At 41.5% G+C, this 12,290-nt stretch overlaps 1 protein-coding gene across 5 annotated transcripts in view; it reads right to left on the bottom strand.

Annotated features, from left to right (window-relative positions):
* samd11 (sterile alpha motif domain containing 11) overlaps positions 1–10,385 on the bottom strand; it is a 65,391-nt gene extending 55,006 nt beyond the window's left edge. For 2 of the 5 annotated variants that reach the window (XM_053642804.1, XM_053642805.1), the window contains exons 1-2: positions 9,691–10,013; positions 7,970–8,061 (exon numbers count right to left, since the gene is read on the bottom strand). In XM_053642804.1, coding sequence (XP_053498779.1) covers positions 7,970–8,061; positions 9,691–9,925 — 327 coding nt within the window. In that variant the 5' untranslated portion in view covers positions 9,926–10,013. Of the gene's footprint in view, positions 1–7,969; positions 8,062–8,968; positions 9,136–9,349; positions 9,443–9,690 lie in introns of those variants that run through there. The other 3 variants (XM_053642802.1, XM_053642806.1, XM_053642807.1) reach the window with 3 other exon arrangements.
* Between the last annotated feature and the right edge of the window lie 1,905 nt (positions 10,386–12,290).

Genomic DNA, 12,290 nt, shown 5'->3' with positions numbered 1-12,290 from the left:
TGCTGGGCTTGAGCACACACTGGGCTGTACACCCACACACACACACATACACTTGTGGTCAGGTAATTCTGAAGGATGGAAAATGTATTGAGTTAAAATTTCCTATAAGCCGCACTTCTGTGAAGGAGTCTAATGTCTACCTTGAAGTGATAAGGGCTCTATTTACACTGTCCATCAAGAAAAAAACACGTATATATACACACACACACACACACACACACACACACACACACACACAGCAGGCTACAAGCATCCTAGTTCTGGTTATTCTGTGCTTCCTATCAGCTCAAGAAACTATATCTACAGACCTACAGTAACAGACACAAGAAACAGAGAAAAGAGAGCAGATTTGCTCTAAAATAAAAAACATGGCAGATCTATCAGGAGATTATTAGTGGAATATCAATGCCACCAATACTATATTCCTAACTATTGACTACCTGGAAAATTCTAGGCTGCTCTGTCCTAAAGATTATACAGTATCTCCTTTCTAACACACGTGTGGTTGAGTATTTAAACTAATAATTTTTTTTCAGAGTGACAAAGTACTTTTAAATGAGGAGGCTCAAAGTTTGTCTTCAGTTGTTCAGACTTTTTCACTCAGACTAAAAAATGAGGATATTACGTAAAAGACAAGAGATGTTATTTCCCAAAAGGTGTGCTGCTATGTCACTGAGGGACTGTGTGCGCTTTCTCTCTGTCACACACAAACTCCTGCTCTCCTACTCTTACACATGAACACACACACACACAAACACACACGTGCACACACACAAACACACACGTGCACACACACACACACACACACACACACGTATCGCGGTAGCAGCCCGTGACATTCCTGCAGCTGCGGCGTGCTTGCATGTGGCCCTCCCTTCCTCCCCCATTGCTCTCCCTGGGGGAAGAATGCCTAATGAGTCACGCGTCTGTCTGCCGTAACCTCCACTTGTGTGTGTGTGTGTGTGTGTGTATGTGTGTGTGTGTGTGCGCGTATGTGCGTGTGAGCCGTAACGGCGCTGTGTGAGTGTGGAGGCGGAATGGCGGGCAGACTTGGCGCGAGCTTTTTTTTTTGGGGGGGGGGGGGGGGATGGGGAGAGGGAGGGAAGGAGGGAAGAGAGGAAGGGAGGAGGACTGTGGAGGGCTGGCGGCAGTTACTGCACCTAGTTTCAACCACTGGAACATTGGAAAGAGAGAGAGAGAGAGAGAGAGAAGAGCGGAAAAGAAAAAAACTTGCTCAATCTACGGGAACCCGTCTCCCATCCTTGTCCAACAACAAATCCACATTTACTTGATTTTCGTTAAGGCCACGTGACAATAACAAGAACTTCACATATTACACAATATCTAACACCAACACATCCGTTAGTTGTATCATTGTAACAAGACAAACAGGACAAAAAGCAGGCCATACTGAGGAAACAGCCCTTCAAACCACATTTCATCACTTTGCTTAAAACAATAGTAAGAAAAAAATGCACACATGCAAATATTAAAGGCAAAACCATTCTATTTTTTTCCATAAGCAAAAGGATTATATGATAGAGTGTCAGAGCTGGATACAGTTTCCTGAAAGACAAGCGAGCACTGTAGGAGAGTAACCCCCTCCGGCCTGTCTCAGTCCAATGGAGCGCTTCCACACACTTGGACGTCAGCGGCAGCGCAGCCATGCGTGCCAGCCGCTCTCGGCCTGTGTTTGGATAGACCCACCAAGACAGCCATGGGAGAGCGTTACAGACAAGTAACGACTCCACCACAGTCCTCAGAAAGCAGACCAACACGAGGCCAGCGAGAAAGGGGACAGAGAAGGACTTTTTATTTAAAATGAAGCAAACAAGAATACTTGCAGCATAAAACAAGCACATGGATGGGCAAAAAAACATGCCACAGTGTAGTCTGAAAACAAAATACCCAACATGTAAATGGATCCCAAAATACTGATATAAAACAGTACATGAGGTTAGACAGGTAATGTTAGCATACTAGTAAATCATAGCTAATGCTGTACCACTGCTGGTGTGTACTAAATCAATCAATTATACTATTACTTTGGTGTCTATTTCAGTTATGAACCATGAATGTTAATCTGCTTTATAGTTTTATTATTTTTCCCTCCTGTAGCAAGAGCTTAACATCGCTACAAGATATTAGCATTTTTGACTGCTAGCTAGCACCCACCTTACTACCTAGCATTCAGCTCACTAGCTAGCAAAAATGATGACTAATAAAATACATTACAAGCATGTGAAATCTTTTAAACACTTATTAAACATTAAACAAGTATGAGTAAATTAGGACATTGCTAGCTCTCCATTTTCCTCCCTGACCACTCAGACAGGTGTTTTTGAATCTGCTGCAATGTTCATGAACTTTGACATGTTTTTAGCCATAGAGCAGAACAAAAGATATTACGTTTCAAATACACGTATCAGAAATCTGTCCCATCCCTGACTTTAAACATTCACACATACGCGCATACGGACAAATAAACCCATCCATCTCTAAGTTCCACCACTTTTGCCCCATCTGTTCATCTCCAGGAGTTTACTTTCACACTGATTTCATAACACATGGCTGCTTGTTAGCGTGAAGGCGCACAACAGCTGTCATTACATTGTATTGCACTGAAAGCAAAGTGCCAAATGAGATGAGCAGGTAGAACTGCCGCTGACGTCTGTGGAGGTTTTTCTGGAGCGTTGAGAGTCGCATTAATTCACTAACGTAACAGACCGCAGGGCAGACTCGCTCACTCCAGGGCCTGAGGAGGGATCCTGTCGTTGCCATAGCAGCATAGCCGCAGCTCCATGTGGGGGATACAAACACTCACAAACGTACGTGGGATGCACACGCGCACACACACACACACACACACACACACACATGCACGCACACACGCACACACACACACACGCGCATACACATGCACACGTTTTCTCTAACCTCCCGCAGTGAGGGAGCTGTTGTGAGACAGAGTGGCGTCAGCCGCCATTCGGGTCTGTACACAGCCCTGAAGCTCTGCTCTGTCAAATGAGAGTCGTATTGCCGAGATAAAGCTCTCCTAATACCATGTTCTATAATGCTAAACCAAGACTGCCTCATTAGAGTGTTCTTACTGGGCTGCTGAGGTTTCGTCACGCCATGACTACTCATGGGGTGGATGACGTGGCAAAAATATCATATCACAATACTTGACTATACCTTTTCCTGATAGATAGTATGTATATACTGTATTTAGGCTAGTATATATTTAGCCTTGCTGACAGATTTCCCAAAGAAACATACACAACTATACAAAAAATATATTTTTTAAGAAAAAACTAAATATGTGAAATGATAACTGGAAAAATAAAACAACTGGTAAAAATAAATTGAGGGCTCATTAAGTGAAAAATTAACATCCAATGACCTGTTCAGTTAAGCTAGCATTACACTTCATGATTTTTCTGTCGCAGAGTAACAATCATCATGAGTTGAGATCGGTGGTCTTAAAACACCAGCGAATGATTTAGTGTCATTGCAACCAAAGCCAGCAAACGACAAAGTTTAAAAATAAAAAGATCTCCGGAGCGTTGCTATGACACTCATCTAAAAGCCACCAACAGGAGGACAGCATAGCACGATGTGAATCTCACAGAACGGCTACAAATATCATAGTAGCAATTGCAAAATGTAAACAAAACATGTTAATGGACAGAAAAACTATCCTTACGACTACAAGCTCACTTTGAAGTTTATGCAACCCCGTTTTCTGCACGAATCCAGATGTATGCAGAATGTAGTCATCTCATCCAGTGTGATAGTAAAAATATTGCTGAAATCACATAGTGTAAAAGCGGCATAACAGTAAATCTGGGCTGTATTGTACATATAATACGCTCCAAAAAGTGTATCTTTACATTATTTATCACGATATCAATATCATATCGGCACACAGCCCTGCCCTAACCACTTGTTATATTGCTGCCATTATGCTTCAGTGTAAGTGCATGTAAAAACAATGGCAGTCCTAGTGCAGTTATAATGCAGCTCTCGGACATTTGATATTGTTTATAGCAGTTGTTTCTGTATAACGTTTTGTATTGTATTGTTATGTAATGTATTCTCCATAATGATCCTACTCAGTGTGTAATAGATTTCTTCCTGCTGTTGCTGCACAGGAAGTCTATGTGTTATAGCTAACAACCCTCTAAAGATCAAATCATTCTTCTGTAATAGTTTCTTGTCAACATCTGCTCATAGCCAGACTATTAACACATGAACAACTCTAAATTTCCATAAGTATGACATATAATTATAAGTTCTGTAGACGTCTCAGATGTTTGAAGTTTATAAGTCACACAAACAAAATCTAAAACATCCTTAACAGCCACTGTACTTAAAATCATTAATAAATTAATGCCTATTTTAGAGGAAATGATGCAGAAACTCCTGAGCTGACCCCTCACTCCAGTCAGCCATATCCCCGACCTCCTGCATGGCAACCTTTTCCAACCCAGGATGGAGCGGAGGGAGGGGTAGGATGGGGGGTTCTGATTCGAAGAGATATTTACGAGCCGGAGGAGAGTGCAATTTCCTGCCGGCCTCCGCTAGTTCCGCTGAAAAAACAGAGCGGAGGAAGCACATTTCTCCTGGGAGACAACAGCCAGCGTGGCTTGTCAGCTTGGGCTCTTAAAGGGACCCATGCACATTTAGACCACCATCTAAACACAATACTGAGCCCTACAAAATCTTTATATAAGGATTAGTACATATTTAACCCCTATTACACCAATAATGGTTTACACAAGTGTGTATGATCAGTACACTGTAAATGATCTAGTATATCTATCATAATAGTGCTTTTATTTTATCATTTCAGCTAACTAGTTAAGCATTGTAAGATGCTATTACCTATAGCCTACTGGACAATTACAAAAAGGTCACATTGGGGAATCTGAGTGTTTCTCTGAACCTCAGTGTGGTCTGAAGGCGTCTGTTCACCAAAAGCGATGTGTCAGAATGGTAATACCAAGTTCAATTAGCTCATTGCTAATGTATAACTGTGCTCTACTCTATGCTAGGTAATGCTAGCACATAGCTGTCCTGATAGCCAACTGCTAGGAAAACATACATAAAATTTCTGTATCCAAACCTTCCTTTTGCATTGTCAAATTCTCAACAACTTACTTGCAAGTAGATAAACATGTCAAAGTGTACTAAAACCATCAGAATTTTGCTCATCACTGTCTTTAGCAAAGGTAGCTTGGTCGGCTAACCTATGTAGCTTCTGCATGTTGACATGTCATCTTCTAACAGTTTGAATATCAGCCTGTGATAGGACTGAGCATCATCACTAGCACTCTTGAATTATTTTTTTTCACAAGTAGAAAGAGTTTATATATAACCTATATGCAGTAGACCATTTCAAAGTCAGGGGTACTTGACCAGTTTGACTTATTTAAAAAAATATTGTTGGAAAAATTCATTCAGCGTTAGATTTCACACTTCACCTCAAAATGAGGAACCAAAACATTAGCTATAGCGTTGATTGACAGGTTTATGATTGCGAGCATCCAAAGGAAAGCGTTACAAAGTCTGAGACCTATGACTGATGTGAGTGTGTTCCTGTAATTTATTGTGTTTCTGTTGGTATGTGTGAATGTTTGTGTTATACTGGTGTGAGGGTGAGAGTAGCATGAGAGAGACAGAGGGAGAGAGAGAGAAAGCACCTATGTGTGTGCATGCACAGGGACTGTGTCTTGTTATCTCACAGTTACAATGTGTGTATGTGTGCATGTGTGTGTCTGTGTGTGTGTGTGTGTGTGTGTGTGTGTGTGTGTGTGTACAACGACAGGCAAAGCAAGCTCGGCAGCCTGCCCTCCGCGTCCACACCTCTCCCTCTCAAAAACCAGCGTCACGCTTACGGGAAGAAGGAGTGGTGAGGGGAGAACAAACGTTCTTAGAGGCCTTCTGCATCTCCACAGCAAACACCACAGCTAGCAAAGCAGCTTCTCACATAACCTCCACGCTGTGTGCTTGAAAACACTATGAAAACAGCTTTCCAGCTTTTCAAACGATCCATTTAGTGATGAAAAAAAGAAGCGTTCTCTTTATCAAAAAAAATAAAAAATTCAAAACTGTTTTAACACATTTTTAAGTAATAACATGCTTCAACTTGCAACAAAAATCAATCCTCGTTCATGATATTGCACTATATTGGCATGGCTAGTGGAAATACAAAAGCTATAAATGAATATGCAAATCAAACCAAATCGCACCCTCAGTGTCATGTGACCTTAACATCATCTTAACCATTGGCAGCAGTAAGGCCCTGTTTACACTAGTGAATTTGTGTTTTAAAATGGCGTTTTATGACAGTGTATGACAGTCTATGATTACTGTCTATATGACAGTAAATAGACTAGATTAAGCCTAGTCCAAAATTAGCCTAAAGTGAGATTAGAGCAAGAATCAAATAAAAAGTATCACAGACAGAGAATCTAAATACGCAGTATGAGTTAGTTCCAGAATAGGCTTTATCTCTATCTAACAGACCTGCCCAATAGTTTAAGTCTATTGATTTGAGAATTCTTTGTATAATGTAGCATAGCAACATCACACTTTCCCTCTAACACGTACAATAATCAGACGGAGACCAGACAAACACAATTATCACACAGACTCCTCGGAGTCTCATCCAAAACCACTATCTACGTGTCAAGGATACCTATAGATAATATCCAAGCTCCACTGACGTTTATCACTAGTTCTAGGTGTAGCGCGCATCATGAGTTTACCTGCATCAGACACCTCCAGCTTATCTACACTGCCTCTGCCTTGCGTGCCGCACACCCAGTAATCACCCGTAGCCACGCTCAGTAACTCAGTAAGCCTCTTACACCCTTCCCTACAGATTAACCGTTAGAGGCGACGACAGATGTGCTCGCTTCAGATAAACAAAAAAACAGCACCTGTGCGGACAGATTCCGCTGCCTTCCAAGCAGCCAGTCACGCGCACCCACACCCACATCCACACCCACACACATGCAGACACACCCACACCTGCACACATATACAAACACACACACACACACTCAAACAAAACCACACACACACAAATGATTTTGTCACCCACTTGCAAAAAGGTGCAAAGGCAAGTGGACTTTTAAAGGTGTGAGGACGTATAAGCAGATGGGAGTTAAGGGATACGGAAGTAGTCAGCTATTTATATTACTGATTAACTCCAGGATATGATCAGCACCTGTTTAATCAAGATGTAATAACTGCAAAAGAACTGAAGAAATATCTTTTAGGAAGAATTTATTAATCTGGGCTTGGCACTTTTTAAAAATTAAAATACTTTCATAGCAACATATTATCCAAAGATTATTGCAACTTTGCTACGTTATGATATTAAGCCTTTCTCTTTAATGATGGAGCATTCTACAGGATTCCTCCGTTCAAACTGAAATAATTATTTACCTGGTTAGCACTCAAATCATTCCAGCTGACAAAAGCTGGTAACAAAAACTGTTATGCTGACGCTTTTCCAAGTTCTTAGTGACATTAGAGTTAGTGTACAGTTGTACACCATCTTCATTCAAAATGATGTAACATTTTTAAACATTAATCGAACTGAATAAAACGCAGTATAACTTCCACTCCAATAGCCTGGATGGGAGAATCCTGACCTGACGGCAACTCAACGAACATAAACACACAGTTCCAGACATTTCACCTTTCCTTGCACTCAGAGCTAATTAACTTTTCAGGATCACTTTCAGGATCACTTTCATGTCACCATCCTCCCGACTCCCCGACAGTCAACCTGCACTAAACCCTAGACCTACATGCTTGTTATCACTTTGGAGGATGTTGATAGCTTTGTATGACTGTCACATCCACACGAAAACAATTTTAATACGACTCTTCAGTACGAAACGATTTTGATACCAACAACGGAACACGCAAAAGGATATAAAACCAGCCTTACCACTGGAGATGAAATCCGACACCCAGGGCAGTCACAGATTGGAGGATGCACCTGTAAGATTCCTTTGGACATAAGTGTCTTTAGACTTTTCCCTGCAAGAAAATACAAAATATTATACTTTTAAACTTTACTGCATAATAAGAGAAGTGAAGAAACGAGGAGGGAACATAAATTATACAAAAAAAGATATGCGCACTATAGTTACATCTTGCTTAAAATCAGGAAAAGCATTTTTCCTTAAGTGTTATGGAATAAATTAATTACATATAAAAATATATATATATATATATATATATATATTCAAAAGTATTCTGATCGACAGTTCCATCCTGGAGTCCTGATAGCTAAATGGCTTTAGCCCAAAACATGGCAGTATATGAGTCGTATAACGATTGTAAAAAGTTTAATAAAGCATTTAAGTAGTTTTAAGCTTAAAAGAATATATACACAAAGTTTCCATTAGCGCAAACGTACCCGATAAGCTGTGGCATGTTTGCTGTCCAAATTTACTATCTTCAGTTTTGTCCTGAAGTTTCACTACATTTTGCATACTGCTAAGTGTGGACATACGTTTCCATGCCTTGTTAGCTATGTTAGCTTTACGATTCCAGTAGAAGTAAAAAGCTAGCAATTTACAGTAGTAAATGGAAACAGGCAAGTTTGGATACCAAATAACAAGCAGAAGTCTTTTCTTAGAACCATTCCTTTTAAAGGATGCTCTTGCACTGTCAGAAATAAAGATACCAAACTGTACTTTTCCTTGGTGCTGGTGCTGTTTTGTACCTTTAGTATGTGTATTTTCCCTGGAAACCTTTTACATTTATTAGAGGTACATCACGTGGTAAAAGATAAACGATAGCAAAAAGATTGGTAGAAACATTGTACCCTTCTTAGTACCACATCAGCAGCATGTGAAAGCACAGTCTGGCACCTTTACTTCTGAGAGTGTGAGCTTGAAGCTTTAGACCTCCATAAAGTCTATGAGAAGAAACTTCAGACCTTCACAGAAGTGACTGTCTCCAGCTTTAAAGTCTTTCTAAACGCAAAACGCCATACATCTACTAGTGCACTAGTAGTCTAAAGCTACAGTGAAGCGCTCGAGCTCGGAGTGGAGTGTCGGAACCAGAGCGCGTGCTCCTCTGTGTCCAGCTCTAAACGCGAAAGCTCACTTACATGTTTCTCCGACTTGATATGCACTTCTGTGCAAGAAGAGAAAGGAGCAAATGTAAAGACTAAACAAAAAAGCCTTTCCGCTTAACAACCCGAAATTGCTGAAAATTCGGAACAGAGGTTACACGTTTACTGAGGCACGTTTAAAATATTCTCAACAACGTTTACAAGATACACTGGGGATAGAAACCATCCCTGGCTCAAACTTACCAGCGTTTAATATCAACTTCTCAAACCCCTATAACAGAATTCAGTATTCACACGCGCGACTATCCGAGAACCCCCCCCCCCCGTGCACATAATGGGACACGTTTATTATCCCGATTCCGGTTGAATGTATGACAGATGCCAAATTACGCACAGTCTTATTCCGAATGGGAAGTTAGCGCGTGCTGGTCTGCTGTGCTTCAGTAAACTCCGTACTTATAGTTGGTGTAATGCCGAGTAACCCTTTCCTTCCTAAAAGAAAGTCCACGCAGATAAGCCATAACTCAAAAACATAAGATATAAGTTGTATATCCTGTAGTTCGAGTGTAATGAATGGGACTCACCCTTGTGCCTAATACTCCGCTTCCAGTCCTTGGCCGTTTCTCTGCCGCTGACGAACTGGAACTCGTTCGGTGTGAGCCACTCGCCCCTGTGCTTGATGGAGGGTCCCTTGCTGCCCTGGCACAGTTTGTTGATGTAGAGCAGTGCCTTGTTCTCGCCGCACTCCACCTCGATGCACGGCTCGCCGTTGTCAAAGAACGGCTGAAAGTCGGGGATGGAGGAGAACCTCTCGAGCATCAGGTCGTCCGCGTGCTGGTGATGGAGGTGCTGCCGGTGCAGTGGCGTGTCGCGCAGTCCCAGGTAGGCGCGCGGATGGGCGAAGAGGTGGTCGTACGGCGGCGGATGAGGGGTCACTACGGGGATCGCGGCGGCATTTAAAGGGGCCAAGTATTCGGGTTGCGCAAAGGCGCCTAATGCCATGTCGTCTCCGTCCAATCTCTCCTTTTTGACGGCAGGCATGTTAGCGGTGGAGGAGTGAGTGGCGGCTTGCGCGAGCCAACTTGCGTGTCCTCAGTGTGTGTGCGCGTGTGTGTGTGTGTGTGTGTGTGTGTTTGTTTGGTTGTTGTTTTTTTTAGAGTTCAGATTTCGGCTCGCTCCTGACTTCGCTCTGTGGTTTGTTTTCTTTTTTCCGTGGGACTCCACGCGCTGCTGTGCTGTGCGACGGCAGAGCGCGTGCGTTTTCAGCAGGCTCACTCCGCGCGCTCTTCACTGCGCTGCTGGCGTGACGGGTTCCGGCGCGCTCCTGCCCACCACATCTAATCGGAGCCGCTCCACTAATAGGCCGCCTGCCATGTTGCCGCCACGCTGACGGTCACTGATGCTTAATTAACGAGAACTGATCCTGTATTGACTCAGCGCTGCACTTAGGTGTTTCCTTCCAATTAGGCTACCTCCGTATACTAAATTTAATTTGCACTATCCTTTCACACACACACACACACACACACACACACACACACACACACAAAACACCTATATGATATAAGCATAACCTTTTCACTTCGTCCCTATCTAGTTCTCATCAGTCTACAAACTAATATTTATGATCTCCAGCCTAATATTTATGTCCCATTTTAGATTCAAGGGTAAAAACATGCTGCAAAGGTAAACTTCTTATTTCTGACAGAGACGAAGATTAATTATCCTTCTTCGGTCTCATATTAATTTGCGTGCAGTAAAATGTCTACAACTAATGGGACGTCTGCATGTTTTTTTTTTCTGCCTTTAACCCTCCATGTGGCGTTAAAGTCACGCTTTAGTTAAACCCGGACCAAACAAGATTTGCGCTCTCCGCCGCTTCTCTAACTTGGCCCATTTAAACAGCGGAGGTAGTCCTGGCGCCAAAAAGCGAAGGGGGTTTGTGAGGGACGGCGGAGAGCAACCCTTTACAATCGCCTTAATAAACAACATTACTGTTTAGATACTCTCTCTCCCTTTCATATCTTATTTTTCTGTCATTTCTATCACTGAAGGCCAAATCAGACTTACTCCTAGCCTATAGCCGTAAACCATGTCACGCTAAATTCTTAATAATGAATTGCCAGTTAACACATTAAGCAGCAATAAACATTAAATGGGGTCTTTATAGCGCGTTAATTTGCTGACCTTTTGTGTGCGACAATAAAATGGCTGGACCATAAGGCTATAGATTGTAACAAGACAGCGTAATGTGGTGCTGAACAAAGCAGAATTGCAAACAGTCTGTTTTATTATCTGATCAAATTTATGAAATACAATTTATGTTGGCCTAAAGGTCTTTTTCAGAGCATATGATATAATATAATATAACATATTTAATTAATTACCATAGAAATATGGTGATGATGATGATAATATTGAAGCAGAATGACTTTAAACACATAAAGGACTTACTAATAAATGGCTCAGTGTCAATGTTAAGATGATTGTGACAGCCACAATATTCATCCAATAGAAAAAGTAGATTTCTGTTAGATTTATGGATTATTATTATCATGTGAACTTGAATTAGCGTGTCATTTTTACTGATAACTCATATACATCATTCTGAATATTAAAATGAGTCATCTGATTAGTAAATTCTGGACAGGAGCCTACGCAGGGACCCCCTCTCCACCCTGTCATGCATGAAGCTATGCACTAAACATCGTGCAATTTTTTTTTTTTTAAATCCATTTATCTAGCTCCAGTTTAAAAGAATTAGGACCTTTCTGAAAGCTCATTAGTTAAAAATTTAGACCCATATACTAACTTTTCTGAATTTATTTTAGATTTTGTGACTTTACATTCATTGGTTCATAGTTTATTAGACCACTGATGTTGATAGGTGTTGTGACTTAGCATAATGACCAATCAGTCTAATTATTCACTTGAAATCTATGCTTGTCTAGGGCCCCCCAGTGGCCAGGGTCCTTGGGCACATGCCTAATAGGCCCGGTCAGTAATCCATCCCTGCATCTGACCCAATTTACTATTGCCCATAACACACTCTGGTAACCTAAAAGGTCTTTGTTGACACACTACTTGTACTCTGTATGTATGTACCAGTGATTCGGTAGTATTAAAGTTACTGTTCTACTGCTCTACTGTTTTGTTGTTTTTGTTTTCCAGAACAAATTGTTCT

This window comes from Ictalurus furcatus, chromosome 15 (genome assembly GCF_023375685.1).
Source record: "Ictalurus furcatus strain D&B chromosome 15, Billie_1.0, whole genome shotgun sequence".
Taxonomy (NCBI): domain Eukaryota; kingdom Metazoa; phylum Chordata; class Actinopteri; order Siluriformes; family Ictaluridae; genus Ictalurus; species Ictalurus furcatus.
The sequence above is the reverse complement of the archived record's forward strand: the minus strand, read 5'-3'. Positions and strand labels throughout refer to the sequence as shown.